Source organism: Charadrius vociferus, unplaced genomic scaffold (assembly GCF_000708025.1).
Source record: "Charadrius vociferus isolate BGI_N301 unplaced genomic scaffold, ASM70802v2 scaffold65, whole genome shotgun sequence".
NCBI lineage: Eukaryota > Metazoa > Chordata > Aves > Charadriiformes > Charadriidae > Charadrius > Charadrius vociferus.
In genome coordinates this window covers 2,345,882-2,363,482 of record NW_009649293.1, presented here as the reverse complement: position 1 = coordinate 2,363,482, position 17,601 = coordinate 2,345,882, and the positions used below count along the sequence as shown (strand labels likewise).

At 40.9% G+C, this 17,601-nt stretch overlaps 1 protein-coding gene across 1 annotated transcript in view; it reads right to left on the bottom strand.

Moving 5' to 3' along the window:
* Positions 1–9,409, bottom strand: part of TMX3 (thioredoxin-related transmembrane protein 3) — a 36,926-nt gene extending 27,517 nt beyond the window's left edge. The window contains exon 1 of the mRNA XM_009889078.1: positions 9,352–9,409. Within this exon, the coding sequence (XP_009887380.1) occupies positions 9,352–9,409 (58 nt within the window). The remainder of the gene's footprint in view (positions 1–9,351) is intronic.
* Positions 9,410–17,601: the final 8,192 nt, after the last annotated feature.

Below are 17,601 nucleotides of genomic sequence, written 5' to 3'. Positions count from 1 at the left end.
TGGGGGAATGGTGGGTGGTTGCGACACCCTGACACGGTGCCGGGACGCGGCGTGGGTGGACGTTGTCATCTCCCCAGTGGTTTCCAGAGTTGGGGCTCGCCACAGGCTCTCGTTAGGTTAAATCAGCGCTATGATTCTTTGGAAAGTGAGTTTCAGCAAAAAAAGTGTTCCGCCTGTCACGTTGCCAGCGGTCTCGGATGGGTAGGGATCATCCCGTGCCGCTGTACTGATAATGGCGGTGGGTGAGAAGCTCAACATGAGCCGGCAGTGTGTGCGTGCAGACAGAAAGCCAGCCGTATCCGGGGCTACATCAAAAGAAGCGCGCCCCCCCTGCTCTGGTGAGACCCCGCCTGGAATGCTGCATCCGGCTCTGGAGTCAGCACAAGAAGGCCATGGACCTGTTGGAGCGGGTCCAGTGGAGGGCCATGAAGATGATCAGAGGGCTGGAGCACCTATGAAGACAGGCTGGGAGAGTTGGGGTTCAGCCTGGAGAGAGAGTGCTCTGAGGGGACCTTATAGCGGCCTTCTAAAGGGGGCCTATAGAGAAAGGCTGCAGAGGGACTTTTTACAAGGGTGTGTAGTGATAGGACGAGGGGGAAAGGCTTCAAACTGGAAGAGTTAGATTAGATATTAGGAAGAAATTCTTCACTATGTGGGTGGCGAGACACCAGAACAGGTTGCCCAGAGAAGTTGTGGAGGCCCTGTCCCTGGAAGTGCTTAAGGCCAGGTTGGATGGGGCTTTGAGCAACCTGATCTAGTGGGGGGTGTCACTGCCCAAGGTAGGTGGGTTGGAATTAGATGATCTTTAAGGTCCCTTCCAACCCAAGCCATTCTATGATACTGCTGTGTCAGCAACCTGCCATCAGCATGTTTATGAAAAACACGAGCTTGCTCCCTGCTGCTTAATGTCTATATAATTCTCTTTAGTTTTGCTCAGTCTTTCTGTTACAGTCTTTCCTATCTTCAACTAGCTTGTCTTTCTTTCAGTCCAGATCTGCAGGTCCTGGAAGGGCAAGGAATCCACCTGAGAAACCTTTTTTTAAAAAGTTCAGTTAAAGCAGGTGTTTCGTCTGGGACTGTTCAGTCTGGAGAAGAGAAGGCTCAGGGGGATCTTATCAATGTGTATAAGTACCTGAAGGAAGGGTGCAAAGGTGACAGAGCCAGGCTCTTTCCAGTGGTGCCCAGTGACAGGACCAGGGGCAACAGACACACACTGAAACATAAGAGGTTCCCTCAGAACATCAGGAAACACTTTTTCACTCTGAGGGTGACTGAGCGCTGCCCACCAGTCTTCCACCTTTGAGATACTCAAAAGCTGCCTGGACATGGTCCTGAAAAAACAGCTCTGGATGACCCTGCTCAAGCAGGGGCTTTGGACCAGATGACCTCCAGAGGTCCCTTCCAACCTCAACCATTCTGTGCGGAGCACTGGAACAGGCTGTCCAGAGAGGTTGTGGAGTCTCCCACTGTGGAGACATTCAAAACCCGCCTGGACGCTGTCCTGTGCAACCTGCTGTAGGTGACCCTGCTTGGGCAGGGGATTGGTCTAGATGATCTCCAGAGGTCCCCTTCCAACCCTGACCATTCTGTGATTCCGTTATCTGTTCCTTTTCAGTTTTGACTCCTTCAGCGTCAGTTCTTACCTATGCCTTTCTCCCGTATACTGGAGTTACTTTCCTCAGCTGTACATGCAAATATTTGAGGTCTTTGTTGGGCAAGGATAGATTCAACATCTTCCTCTATGCCTCTTTTCCTTGTTCAAGTCTCTTCTAACCATAACAGTCTACAAGCAGCAAACATCGCAGTTGCCTCAGTTTTGGGCCGCTATGTGTGTGTGTGCACGTGTGTGTGTATCTCTATGTATGTAAATACGTGTTCTCCTTCTGTAGCATAAAAATGAACTGGCTATTCATTACTTTCCTCACTAGGCCATACCTGGCCTGGTGAGGCCCTACTCTTCACTTAATGCTTTCTGGGTATACCACCTTGGATTCATCAGCTGATCCCCAGAGTTGTCCAGCCCTTTGGAAAAGCCAGCTACCATATTCTGTAGGTTTATTGGCTGAGACATAGGTCAAGACCTAAGAGTGTGTTCCATAGCTCACATTAGAATGCAAAAGTATCTGACTCTGGCCAGTGGTAGTTGTATCTTTTTCTTATCCATGTTTCACTGAAAGTTTATGCAGTGTTACACATCTTGATAAGACTATTTCACTTTTTTTTTTCCTCCTCCCCTCACCCCTGTCCATAGCAGAACTAATGAGTTGCTAACATCTCTATTGGATAAACTATGAGAATTATTCACTGAATGCACAGAATTTCCGTTCCACAGCACTTCATTTTCTGTATACCACAGTGAGCTAAGTGGTGTTTGTATGCCTGACCGAATCAGAGCTGGCATCTGTTTTGATCCTAATCTAGCTGCTGTCTAGACTGAGACAATGAAAACAATTTACCCTATCAATCCTTTAGTGGAAAATCCATACGGGAGAAAATAAGAATAGCCAAGCAACTGTTAAATTAGTATAATCCTTTTACACAGACAGTTCACAGTTGGTGTTAAATAACTTTTAAAGTGAAAGGAACATTTTATATAGTTTTGTATAGATTTGAATAAAGCTATTTGCACATCATTTAAGTCCTATTTGTCAGTTTTCAAGTTTATTGTCTCTGCAAATAATGGAATATGATTATTCTAACTTGTGCATTTTGCGAGCCAAAGTCATCTTCTGCAAGCCTCTACACCATGAACTATACTATTTTGAAATTAAATTCACTGTATATTCACTTCTTTGTAAGTAAATTTATGTACATCTGCCTACAACACCATACTGTATTTATTTATCCAATTTATAGTGCAGCTTTACTGCCTAAAATGCAAAATGCATACAAAAAATAGTTCTTGCACTGAAGCCAAGTAACAAGGTATCATGGGAAAAGCATGTGACATGCAAAAGAAATAAATAGGATAATGATAGATGAAGTCTTGAGAAATCTCAAGGGCTTTTTGTGTTTGTATTATTTCTACTATGAACATTTCATTTGGAAAGAATATGGGATTAATAGGTTACTATTAATAGATTACTAAACTCACTGGATTTTAGTGTAAGAAAGATAGTTAAGAAATGGGATGACTTTGGTAAATGAACTGAGCAGGAGATATGAAAAAAAAAAAAAAAAAGACAGAGAAGGATAAGAAGCAAAGAGCACAAAGAACACTGTTGAAATCCTGGAAGTTACTGCAGGAAAAATTGTGAATTACAGGGAGATCAGCAATCAATGAAACACTGGGAATTGAACAGGCAAGTTCACATAAACGTTTCAAAGGTTCCTTCCAGTCCATATTGTGTAGGAAGATTTAATGGTCCTGCTGTCCCAGATAGTTCTTTTTTTGAACCTGATAGGTGTGGAGGTTCAACAAAGACAAGATACAAGCTTTGCTTCCTGGCATGCCAAAGGCTGCTTTTCAGAGGTTTTTTTTCTGTCACAAGATTTTCAGTCTTGTTTGTGCGGGTTGTCCACTCTTCCTACCCTATGTGAGGGGGATGGAAAAGGACTTACCTGTAACTATACAATGGGGACTTGTTTTTACTGGAATGTCTGGAATTTTGCCTTAACAGAAATAATCTCTCTCAAATAATTTCCTGTTTAAGACTCGTTAACTTTGTAAACAGAATACCAAGGCCAATTTCAATACACATAGGTGTAAATAAAGTACTTAGAATATTCAAGTTCTTTGTGCACATCTTTATTATTATACAGTGAACAGCATATCAGTGACACCATGCTAAAGGAGACTTCCCAGCACTGCCCAGCCAGACGTGAAGGAAGACAGGCAGGGGAAAAGAGGAAAGAAAGAAAAACGAGGGCTTGAACAAAAAAAAGAGGCACAGAAGAAGATGGAAGAGCTTGCTGAGATGGACAAAGTTTTGGAGCTGGATTTCATGGTGTGATGATGATGCAACCCACGTCAAGAGCTTATGGTAGGGAAGAAATTACAAAAAGCCAAGATGAGATGCTGAAGAGAGAAGGGGTTATATCTAATGAAGAAGGCAAACCAAGAAATTCACACGCCTTCTGGTTTTGCCACCAGTAGTATCTCTCGATGATGCTGCTATTTTGGGATATATTTTGCTACTTGTTTTATATAAACTTTACTGTATATTTTGACTTTGTTGTATATTATTTACTAAATATATTTGCTATTATAGAACCTGAAAAGTGTACACATCAAAATGAAGTTTACAAAATGCTATTTCTGAACATGTACACAAAGATTTTATATAAAATATTGTCCAACTATTCATGTTTTCCTTGCTGTTACGTGAAATCTGAGAATGTGTGGAAAATGTGTATTTTAATTTTAGTAGAAGTAGTCCCAGAATTAACTTAGTAATTTCAAAATTAAAAGGGATTTCTTTTGGAAAGTATAGAAAAATATGTTTCTTATTACTTTAATAAGGTACAGGCGTTCCGTACTTTGAGAATATTCTTCTCCTTGGTATGTACCTGTTATCAAACAGTTAAGATTACAGTGCTCACAATTAAGAACTACTGCTTTGTTTTGCTAAGCAAAACAACAATCTAAATAAATACTACTCAAGTAGCTTTTCACATAAACCTGATAGACTGTAGCAATGAAGGGGAAGGGAGGATATGTACTTTCATATGAAAGTGGTAAGTGCACATTTGTGACGAAACGCTTCTTGTGTTATATTTTTACAAAACACCTCTATGCACTCATAACTGCAGTTGTAAGAGAAGTATTTGCCTTCATGTGAAATATAAGTACTGCTATAAACAAGAATATCAGTAACTGTACCATTCAGTATTGAATTTTGTAATAGACAATATGCAAAGTTATGCCACTATAAATATTTTTATGTTTTTATTTTGTATTAGTTCGTATTAGTTTCATTTCTTTCGCTTCCATTACAGGAATAAGCTGTACTGACTTGTAGTATCTCCCCATAATGACTGCATCAATGATACTGGACTTGTACCACTTAACTGTCTCAGTACCTTCCTACAGATACAGCCTAAATCTGATTCATAAAATAAATCACAGAATCACAGAATGGTCAGGGTTGGAAGGGACCTCTGGAGATCATCTAGTCCAACCGCCCTGCCAGAGCAGGGTCACCTACAGATCTTCCTGATCTCTTTGCTGCTTCTTACATCCATCTCTTTTTCTGTAACCTTTTTCATGACTAGGAAAGTTCCCCTAAAGTGTCATGCTATAGAAAAGGAGCAGGAAAAATGACCAATGCCACGCGAGTGATTATAATTAGAGAGGAGCCCTTGCTGCTGGCGGAGCAAAACACTGTTACCAGCTGGGATTTGTTTGTCTGCTGCAGTGCAGCAGAACCCATGGGCCTAGGTCACTTGTGGCGGTGGAGGGGAGAAGATTTGGTACAGCTTTCTGCTTGCAAGAGCACCTGGGCGCCCAGGAGGTATCTGTGCTGCACCCCAGCTTGTCCGATACAAAGCCATCACCCTGTGTTGAGGCATTGGCCAGATCCTGGCAGTGATGCACCCACAGGACAAAGTGACAGCTGCCTTACATTGAGGAGTCCCAGGCCACTGCTTCCACGGACCCTTTTCTATGCATGCATCCCGTTTGCCGGAGATGAAGGTGCTACAGCTCTTATCGCCAGTGCATATTTGTGTGCAAGAGGATATGTAAATGCATAGAGCAACCAACCCTGAGGGAGGTACAAGCTACGGGTAAAGCCCAGGACCCCTGAAGGTCATTGCAGAGAGCTCAAAGCGAGTGGAAGGTGAAATGCTATGGATCGTATGGTGAAAATATCATAACTACCAAACTAAGCCACAGCCCTGACAGTTGCGTACCTGGGAGGGACATGTGGATTTCTGTTCTATGAAACCACAGCAGGCTCTGCTATGGCACAGGGACAATTCCCACCAGAAAGAAGGAGAGGTTTCCTGCTGTAGAGCCAGAAAAGCATCTGAGAAATTATCTAGGATGACTCACAAAAATGCTACTTTTAACAGACAGAAAGATCAGCCCAGCATCACCTCAGCAAGTTCTGGGCTGTAGTAATTTCACACTGCAAAGTCACTTCTTGTTCTGTCATACAGCCAAATTCTTCTGCCTGGTTTGGGCAGCACTTCACTTCAGTTAACAGAAAACCTTCATGATTTTTGTCAGTAAGATTGCAACTGTTTTCTCCTTGATGCTAAGGCCTTTAGTCTCCAAGTGAACCCATTGTCTCCCAAGAGTTAAACTGAAAAGTAACAACTAATTGTTTGTTGTCATTAATCATAGCTAAATTCAAAGTAATGATAAACCTGTAGTGAAATAATTTCATGTCTAATTAGAAGAATATATAATTACACGTTCTGGTACACTTTGGGGATTTTTTTGCATGCTTTGTGTGAGAATGCTTGCAGTTTTTGCAAGGTGCAACATGAAGTAAAATCTGAATTAAAAACATAATTGTGATGGCATTAATACTGTTGACACTGGCCGCAGAATTTTTCTGATCTCGTATTAACATTTCACCTTTCCATATAACTTTAGTTTTTAGAACAGCTTGATCTGATCCTTGGAGGGGGGAGTTGTGGGTTGGATATTGATTCTTTTTTTCTATTTTACCTTTTTACATTCCTTTTATTACAGAGACACCTGGTGGTCTTTGAGTGTATTTACAAAAATAATATTTTCCTTTTATTTTTTTTGGTCTGGGCTTACTGTAAAGTTTGCTTTATTGTTTATGATATATCTCTTATATTTAGAACCTCCTCCATTATGATACTACATCATTTGAAAATTAAATTGAGAAAATTTACATATGATCCAGTATGTACTGGGTATTGATTCTCATGGTTGATCATGGTTGTGTTTTTTTTGCATCTTCCCTATCAGAGCTATAACAAGCAGCGATTTGGGCATATTACAGGCTAAGTGAAGTAAAAATATATTTCTTCCAAAATTTCATTTTAGAATAATCAGTATTTGATTTTCATGTTTTCAGCATTCAGCTTATGTGGTTTTTTTCTGATTTGCCTGTTTTAAGAGATTGAAATGATGACCAAAAAGTTATGTCAAAACCAGTTTTATGTCCAGATCAACGTATTAGTACATAAAGGAAGTGCTTACTTCATTAGAAACACTGACAAGAACAAGACTATGCTACCATAGAAAAGTTTTAATAATGCTCCATGCATATGGCATATTATAAATAATAGGCAATTACAGGTAATTATACAGCACAATAGGTAATTACGCAGGATACTAACGGTTAGATCTCTTCTCACACCACGCCCAGACTGTCAGGCAGAGAGTCAACCAGACCCTGGAGCAACGTCTCTGGTGTTACAGCAGCTTCTTCCAGTTTCCATCCCTGTAGTTATCCTGCCACAGCAGCTCGTGACACCCACCCACAGCAGGGACCTGTCTGCGCAACTCCACCAGATTCACGATGTCCTCATAACACAGCTGGGTATGGCCATAAGCAGTGGCAAGCAGGTAGACAGGTGCTGTCATCCAGCCACAGCCTTGTTATCCAGCAGCTAGGTTTGGCTTTTTGGTGAAAAAAAATCTCCATCCATTCTTTCCACATGGGCATGTGCTACTAAGTAAGTTTTAAATCTATATTTTACCTGGGGTGGGGTGCGTGGGAGTCAAACTGAATTTTTGCAGCTAAAATGAGCGCTATTCACTTTGAGGAATACAAGTAACATAGGAATATTCTTACCCACATTTAGAATGTGGTTTTACAACTTTTACCTTAGTGAAACAAAATTGTCATTGCAGTAATTTTTATTGGAAATTATCTCTGTCATTTGTTTTGTTTTTTTTTTTTTCATTTGGCAGTTATCAGACCTGTGTCTGTGATGTCATTTGACAGTCCTTAAGGGCTAATTAATGCAGCCTCTTTTTTTTTTTTTTAAGAAAAGTTGACAGACATTTTGAAGTGATTTTTGCCATGCGCTTCAGTTGAGTGGTTTTCACCTCTGAATTTCTGTTATGCTTAGTGCAGTGATTTTCTGGATGTTGCATATTTTCTGTATGTATTTGATATAGTTTGAAACTCCAAGAGAATAATTCATGCAAAAGGAATATATGAAACTCTAGGGAGCTGTCTTATGCAAGATTTGTATTTAGCTTTAATATACTTTAATCTTCACTCTGCTGCTGTCTGCCAGAAAACATGCCCATTACTCTGACTATAGGAACCAAAAGAGATTCGTGGTATTTTTGGGAGATCCAGAGAAAATGTAAAGAGTTATTCAACAGTATTTTCTCCCCAGTTTAGCCACATCTTTTTCTAGCAAAAATATTCAGCATATAGGAGGAAAGAACAAGAAAACAAAAGAAAAATATGCTTTAAATTAATATTAGTTAACATAGATGGTAGTGTAATTTAAGTCAAAACATATTAGCAATAGTGTTGTCAGATAAATTTAGAAGTATTCTTCATGCACAGCAGATGCTGCCTGGCAAATAGGAACCATGTAGTTTGGGTCAGTAGACAAGCAAAAAGACTAAATGACACACAGACAAAGTTATCAGCAAATTCTCAAGGACTCAATTCAAAGTAATTAAAACAAAGATTACTTGTACATCTTGATGATTTTTATACTTGGTTTAGAAAAGTGAATACTTGTATTTGCAAGTTTTGTTTTTCTTTAACAGAGAAAAATGGTCGCAGCCAAAGAAATAATGCTTTTGGAATTTACATCAGCTCGTTTGGCAAGAAGTTCTTCTTTAACTTGATGGAACTGTGCAGAATCCAGGATTTTCACCATCATGGGAGGCTCCATTTTTCAGCCCTGTAAGCACAGACTCTACCTGCATCTCCTTCATTATTGTTGAAGGTTCAGACTCTTGAAGCTGCAGTGTCTTGAAGAAGATCCAGTTGTTAAGGGGTGTTGTAAGTGACCACCACCTCCATCAGCTCCAGGCACAGGGATTCCTTCTGCCTGGCCACTGGAGCCCAGCCCAGTGTGCCCAGACAAACGGGAATCTCCATCCCAGGTCAATGGATGTGGCTGCTGCTTTCCTGTTTGCATGGTCAACCAGCAGGAAAGCTGAATGTGTATCCCAGGGACACGCACAGACATGCGCAAAGGATGTGGCTGGCTGCACAGACTGCCACAAGCAAGGTGCTGCCTTCAACAGTACCTACATACAGGACTCACATAAAACTAAGTGTAGATGGGCAAGTATCCTTCCTCCTCTTTGGCTAGTAGAGATGGAAGTTCATTAATGAAAGCACACAACACTCTAGATTCAGAAGCACATGTACAGGCATAGATCCCTTAAGTATCAGCACAGCCCCTCTGTCTGTCCAGTAGCACTATCCGCACCCCAGGTCTTCTTACCTGCTCCACAGATCTTGTACTTGCTGGATTGTCCAGCTCTGTGCTCACTAGCAGACATGCACACGCTCACAGAGGCATCTCACAGGGACCCTACGCTCGTGGGTCCCCCCAGTATACCAGCACAGACCCTGTGGCCAAGCCCAAGGCCCCCTGCTCACCGGCTGGTCCAGCTTTAAGTTTTCCAGTGAATTACACAGGCACACTGACCCACACACCATGTTTCGGGAAGGTGCAAACAGTCCAACGAACCGCAGCAGCCAGCGCCAAGCAGACGAGCTGTGACCCACAGTCCTGCTCCAGCTGCCGTCACTGAGCCTCTCACTCACTTTGCTCACCCCAGTCCCCCCAGTAGCTGCACCTGGGATGCCCAGTAGTCCCATCTCAGTGGCTGGAGCAGAGACCCCCATTCACTCCAGCTGCTGACACCACAGGCCAGGGGTGTCTGCGCTCACAGTTTCACTCCAGTTGCTGGCACTGTCTGCGCTCACTGGTCCTTCCTGTAGCGGGCACACCAGACACAAAGTCTGTGGGACCCGTAGAGGTGTTCCCAAGAGCTATGGCCACCCTCCAGCTACTGATGCTAAGGCCCTCATCTGCTCCAGTAGCTGCCAACAAACCAACTGACACCTATTTCACTTGTAGCTGTTACCTAGCCCTTACAGCACTCACACGCAGGAGACAGAGAGTAAGATTCCACAGAAAGATAGTTAAGAAAGGATTTAGTGAAAGGATAGGACAGACTGTGATGATCATCCGCAGAGCTTGGTCAGACAAGTGTGCTGGCTAGCCATGTTTTACATGTGACTAGTCTCTTTTATCACCCTTTCTGTCTATTTCCCATTTTGTCCCTCCCCAATCCCCTTCCCCTAAACATTCCTTCAAAAGTTTTGCATGGTCACACAGGCTGCCCTCGAATTATCACAAATTCTCATGTTCCCCTTGTTTCCTACTTAGCAGATACATGGTCCAGCCTGCACCTTCTTGATGGCCTATCAATGAACAACTGGATGCTTCTGGTCCTTTGCATCATCTCTGTTATCCCTTGTTTGTGACCAGGTTTGTGTCTCTGTGGGCTATTGTTTATCATTTCATCCTTTAGTCATTACTGAGTAAATAATCATCAATTCATTGAAAAGGTCCTTGATCAGATTATGACCTTAATGAAGCAGGTGCTCTCCCCTTCTGCGTACCCTTACACCAATCTATTTCTCATCACCTCTGGTGCTGCACAGCCTGGTGACCTCCTCCTGCAGCTCCTTTGCTCGGTCACATATGAGCTGGAAGGCAAGGAGCCCACCTGGCCCTGACGCAGCCTCAGCCAGAGGCCCCGGGCATCCCTCCAGCCGCAGAGCTGCAGCTCCTCCTGGAGCTCGCCCTGGGTCAAGACCCCAGCTCTGTGGGAGTAGTTCCTCCAGTGGAGGTTGGGGACTGTGCCCCACGGGTCATCACCCATCACCCATCAACTGCTGATCATGAGATCAAGAAGCAGATACACTAGCTAGATTTGGTGTACTGCAGATTACATAAAGGTTCCAGTCGTGGCCTAGGGACAAATCAGGTTGGTGGAGAGTGTTACCATGACTAGTGCCATCAAGGGACTAAGAATTCCTTCTGGGCTAAATCATGTTTTAGTCAGCTGACATGTGGTAATACAGTAACAATCAGGTAGTGTTGAGATACAGCCTTTACAGAAGAGAAGAGGTCTGCCTGGCCATGCTGCAGACCATCCTTTTTTATTTATTTTTAGGACTCCATATGATGGTTTCATTAATCAAAACATAGCTGCTCTCTGATGATAAAATAAAGCTTACGTGTTTACCCAATTCTTTAGATACAGAGAATACTTCGGATTTTCAATTTTCTCACTTCCCCCCACCCCTTGTTCCCATATAAGTAACAATATGTAGATACTATAGAGCAAAATTCTCAGAAAAATCTTAAAGCATTTTCCTTTTTTGGCGACCGGGAAACAGACACACATGAAAAAAGAAAGTGAGGTGTGCACTGCAGCTTTAAGACATAACCCGGAGTCCTGTAATAAAACCATGTCAAAAGCCAAAACTAGCACCCAGAGTGCAAAAGCACTAATTGTAACAAGTAGCCATTGGGCTACATGTTTGGGAAACATGCTGCATTGGTCAAGGAAAGATAAGCACAAATGAATCAGGGGTGTCTTACATGAAAGGAAGAAATCTACAAAAATGATGTCAAAGGTCTTTTCTCCTGTGATAACTGCACTGCCTTGAAAAAAAAACACAGCAGACATTTAGAATTTACCTATATTGTATCTCAAAATTAGTGACAAATACATATGACAGGTAAAGATTACATTTTCTAGTTTGAAATACTTCATTTTGCTATATATGACTTCATTCTTATTGTACCTACTCTCTAGCATGGACTTTTTACTTGTGAAGACTCCAGCTAATAATAATGTTATTTCATATAATTTTCATCCAAAGAAATTACTTTCGTGCATTCAAGGAGACAGCTTTAGTAGCTAAGTAGCTAGTAGAATTTTCTAATTTTTCAGTTCACTATAGGGTGAATAATGAGATGCAAATAGTTTTCATATTTAATCGATTTGCTTAAAATATACTTCTACCAATTTTGAATTATTTTATGTGCCCAATTTAATTTTCACAATTAGTCATCAGTAAGAAAATCTACATAAATATCACAGCTATTGACATAAAATGTATAAACAAGCATTTGTATTAGAACTTGTATTTTAATTTTATTTGATCCTACCAGCCAAAGCAGTCGGTTACTATTCACAATTAACTGTATACTCAGAATGCAAACTAGAAATTGCATAGAGACAATTTTCCAGTTATGTAAAGGAAAAAAAAAAAAAAAAGAAAGAAAAAATTCAAATTTATTTTATTTAAATAGTTTCCACTAAGGTATTATCCTGATACTGTGAAAAATCTGATTTCGTCCCTCACTAGGCTGTATTTCGCATATGTGGAAAACATACTGTCAGCGAGACACTATGCAACATCTATAGCAGGAATTGGGACAAAACGTAATTATATTTGTTCTGTATCTTCCTTATTCTTTCTTTGGCAACTCCACAGTTAAAATTTTCTACAGTTAAAATAGAAAATTATTTTGCAATTTCAGGTTAAGGTGCCATATCAGATTAAATGTGAGTAAAATAACCTCTTAATACCGACCACTGTAATTTTAGTACCTATAGATTTCATTAACCACATAAGAATAATCCCATTTAGCTTATGCAAGTTATGTGCCATTATGCATATGATGACCACTACCCTTCTTGAATTTGAACAGGTTAATTTGTTACTCTTGGTCTGCACATGTCCATGTATCACTGGATAGCTAAGTATTTTCTTTCTCCTCCTTCTAATGGACGGGCTTTCTAGACATACTGTAGCATGGGCTGTGATATGCTTGCATGGTGAAAAAAGAATTAAAGAAAAATAAATTCATTTTTGTTTAATAAGAACAATGTTATATTGGTTTAGATAGACATGCAAGCAATTTTTTATTTGTTTGCAATGATTGACATTTTTGCTTCTTCAAGGGCCCTTTGACAAAGAGGGTGATTAATTCCCAGGGTTTTTTTCTTTGGTGAAATAGTTTCTAAATTGTGGATAATAGCAAACATCTGTAGAGCTCTATTTGTAGAGCCAACAGGATGCAAGTAGATTGTGGGGTGCTAATGTAATAGCTGTGATAAAAAACAGACACTGTATTAAAGAAAAACAACCTCTTTGGCTGGTAACTATTACAATTTCTGTATTGTATCTCTCCCTGTGTACTTTTTGCATAAGAAAAGTTGTCTTCTTTTGAAAGAGAGTTGCTGCAGTAAGTTATGCAGAACTTAAACCATGTTACTTTCATGATCTTTCAGGCATGACGTCTTTCTGTGGTTGCAGGTGGGCAGAAGAGCTGAAGAGCATGCCACCGCGGCATCCATCGACAGCCCGAGCCTCTGTGAAACACCGAGGGAGAAACCATCAGACTGCTGGCAGGGCTGGTGGTCCTGGAGGGCAGTGGGGACTCCCCATGGGCTGTCGGGGCAGGGCCTGGCAGCCAGGGCCCGTCCCACCACCGCGGCCAGGAGTTGGCAGCCGGGGGGGAGACACCCGGGCAGCCCCAGCCCCAGGGAACGGGGACCTCCCCAGGCTCATGGGTGGGCAAGGGCAGGGCTGTGGGAGCCTCGCTGGGGTGTCGCTGGGGCAGGGGCCGACAGCTGCAGCGTGCAAGCGGGATTTGTTCTGTTTGCATAGAAGGATACAGCAGAACCCACAAAGATCATTCTTGGTATTATAAACATCCAAGCGAACATAACAGCACTGTGAATTTTCTTGTAGAGCCAGACATTTTCTGTCACTAGACATCCAGTGCTGTGCTGTGATGACCATTGCTCTGTCCTGGCTTTGTAATCTCCCATTGTCCTGAGGTTAGAGATTTAGGATTAAGGTTAATGTTTTCCCATGGTTCAAAAGTGAGATTTATTTTTCTTTAAAGTAATCTGACAGTATTAACATGTTATCCATCCTTTTTGTGTTTTAAGACACAAATACACACGCAAAAATTCAGCCTTTGACAGACAAAAGTTTCAACAGCAACTAGAGAGATTTTTAGGATTCCAACCTCATGTAATTGGCAGAAGCATAATTATGGAAGAATTTTCTAAGTGCTGTCCTGAAATACCAAAATTTGAAAAGGACACTGTTGTCTTGTCAGGAAAGTACCTGCACAAGGTACAGAATTAAATGGACAGTACAACACACACAAGTAAAACATTACTGGTTTACGTAACTGGTCATGCACAAAACCAACACACAGCTGGACAGCGGGCTGAGGCCCCTAAGAAAAACTTTCTCAGCCTATTTTTTACAGGCTGTATAGAAACAACCCTCTTGCCAGATGTTTTGTTGAAGTTAGATCTGTGATATCCCCTCTGGAATGATGGCCAGCATCTTTGTAACGAACAGCTTAGCTTATGCCTTAGCTTTCCAGCATCCCACTGATTTTTGCAGAACTCTATGTCCTCCTTTTGGGCTTTGAAGCTGCAAAAGAAAGTAATGTTTTGTTGGCTTGTGAACCAGTCTGTCAACATCTTGGGATTGTAAATTACAGCGTGCTTACTACAGTTTGCTTGGATTGGCAGAAACTAGTTGTACACATGTCAGCATCCTGTGATTATTAGCAGCAGCAGAAACTGGAAGAGCTAACATAATAAAGGACTAAATGAGATATCTGGTAAAAATATTTTTGAGGGTTGCTGTTACTATCTTCTGATGCTTCCATTCATGTGAGAAATTATTCTGCTTTTATTGATCTGAAAACATTATGTTCTTGTAGGCAATCATATAATCCTGTTTGAATTTAAAAAAAGAAAAAAAAACCAAAACAACAAAACCTCCCAGCATTTTTATTTATACTCTTTTAAATTTATTTGCTTGTTTTGGCACTCTCTTTTTCTCCTATATCTAAGAATTGGGTTTCTGCACATTTTTTTAAAGATTCTAATCTGATGGAGTCTAGGAGTCTGAATCCCATAACATCTGTCATTTACTTCCTGTGTGACATACATTGTATGCATTTACTTCATCTGCTAACACACACAAAAATATTATTATCATAAGGTTGTTGTGGGATCTAATGTTTGTAAAGCACACTTTATGCCTTCCATTGAGAAGTCTCATGAGAGAAAACCTATGCTGTTCAGAACATTGTCTCGGAAGAGTATGAACATCAACTTCACATTTAATTAAAAATCTCACTCTTGGACGATTTACTTTAGCTTTGACTTAAATAAGTCAATATTATGTATGATCCATAGATATTCCCTGTATATACCAATACCAATATGAAAAAAGGATTAAGGAGTTAAAGTTCTTATGCAGTGAAAAGGGAATGTGGGAGAAGTTGACACTTCACATGAAATAAAGTTTTTGTAATTTCTGTTGGTCCTTTATCCCAGATACTGAATTTCCCTTCATATCATTGCTTATAAACTGTAGTTTAACATTATTTTTTGTATTTGTAATAGTATCTGTCTTTATAAGAATAGTTTTATCATTAAACCTCACAATGCAATATGGATGAATTTGCAATATCCATGAACGTCAAGGAGAATGTGAGATGCAGGAGTCCCAGGTAAAGTCTCAAGTAGGATTTAAAGGACAGAGTTTAATAATCTGCTACGCCAGAGACTTTCTTTCTGAGAAGTCATGGTCACTGTGTCTTAGGGTCTTAATTGCAAGAAAGGGAAATAGTGTGCTAACATAAATTTGCAAGAATTTAGGTATTCTAAGAACCTTATGCTTCTAGATACCTGCAGGAATTTCTTAACAAGATTTCATCAGAATGGTTTGTGTCACTCCATGCTGATTTAGATGTCCTATTATTAGCTGCTTACATTGAGAACGTGGGTGCCAGTAACTGAAAATTAGTTTCTATATGGAATCTTCCACAGAGTTTTTAGATGAATACATGGTTTCTAAAAACTTCAGTTTCCTACATCTATCATGCCTTAGTCTGCTGTATTTTAGTGGAAGACCTACACCAAATCCAAATCCAAAGAAATGTTTTTCAGCAAAATGTTTTTCACTGAAAATGTGTATCAGCAACAAAACTGTTGATGCAAAAGTGTTGTCTGCAATTAACATTTCATTGGTGCAAAGAAAAGTGGGGCTTAAGTTCTAAAAATGACAGTAGTTTGAAAATGAATAAAATATCTTCACTTTGTCAGTCACTGATTTTGAATTTCAAGATGACTACATAAAGACATTAAGTGCTCTCATTTTATCCCTTCTGAATTTTTCCTCTGTATTTTTACAGTTGATTGTTAGAAGTTTCTGGGTAATAATTGCTTTGTAGTCTAATATCTTATAGGACAGGAAAACATTTTGCTAGCTCTACAATGGACACAGCGTCCTTTCTTAGAAGCTGTAAACCCTCCTCTTTCTTCACTTCAGTCAGGCAGCTTTCGCCATGAGCAGACTCTTCAGCAAGATACAACTGAGGGGGTACGAAGGGATTATTTGTTGGATAATACATGTGATGACAGGCTAGAACTAGCAAGCCCCTGGGTTAGGTAGTAATGTGCTTGTAACCCCTTTGAGAGTGGCTGAGTCCTTGTGGGCCAGACAAGCTGTTGGTTGGCTGGGGAAGGGCCAGGCTCCCCCAAACGGGCTGACCTGCCCTGCTGCTGCTGCTGCTGGGTTACTGTCTTCCAGTTCCCTGGAGCTGGCAGGAGGGAAAGGTCTTAGAGTTTTACATCAGTACTTTTCCCTTTGAGCCCTGGAGCTGTTAACTGTTGCTGCTTCAACGGTTGCACTTCCATCTGTTTTTACTTTCCTTATCTTGCCTAATTTTAGCTCGCCTGCTTTCTCACACCTAAACAAGAATTTTTCTCAGTGAACCAGAGCCAAGGTCGGGCAGAGGGGCCATGAATCTCAGATGGCTGAACCCAACAGCAGAGGGTCACACAGCAATTAACAAGAGAAGTTGCAGTGAGAAGAGTGCTGGTACAGAAGCCAAGAAGGCAGTGAAACAAAAAAATAAAGTTAGAGATGGGAAAGATGGGCAAAAGAGCATGGCCTAAATGCTTTAAGACACTGGATTCATCATACAAATATGATCTATCCAAAGTCTAGCTTTGAATTTCAAGTCACTGAATGCAGGTATGAAGTCACAGCTAAGTATCAAGGTACACTGATGAAAGATAACTACCAAAGGTATCAAAGACAATGACATCTTCTTAAATTCATATATGTAATTAAGTTGAAATCTGTAATACATTTTTGGTTCATATTGATTTGTTTTAATACATCCAATATTAACTGCATTGGAAAAAAGACATCATTATCATAGAATCATAGAATGGTTTGAGTTGGAAGGGACCTTAAATATCATCTAATTCCAAGCCCCCTACCATGGGCAGGGACACCCCCCACTAGATCAGGTTGCTCAAAGCCCCATCCAACTTGGCCTTGAACAAATCCACAACTTCTCAGGCCAACATATTCCAGTGTCTCACCGCCCTCAGGGTAAAGAGTTTTCTAGTACCTAATCTTAATCTACCTTCTTTCACTTTACAACCGATACCCCTCATCCTATCACTACACTCCCTGATAAAGAGGCCCCCCTAAAGTACTGAAAGACTTCTCTAAGGTCTCCTCAGAGCCTTCTTTTCTCCAAGCTGAACGAACCCAACTCTCCCAGCCTGTGTTCATAGGAGTAGTGCTCCAGTCCTCTCATCATCTT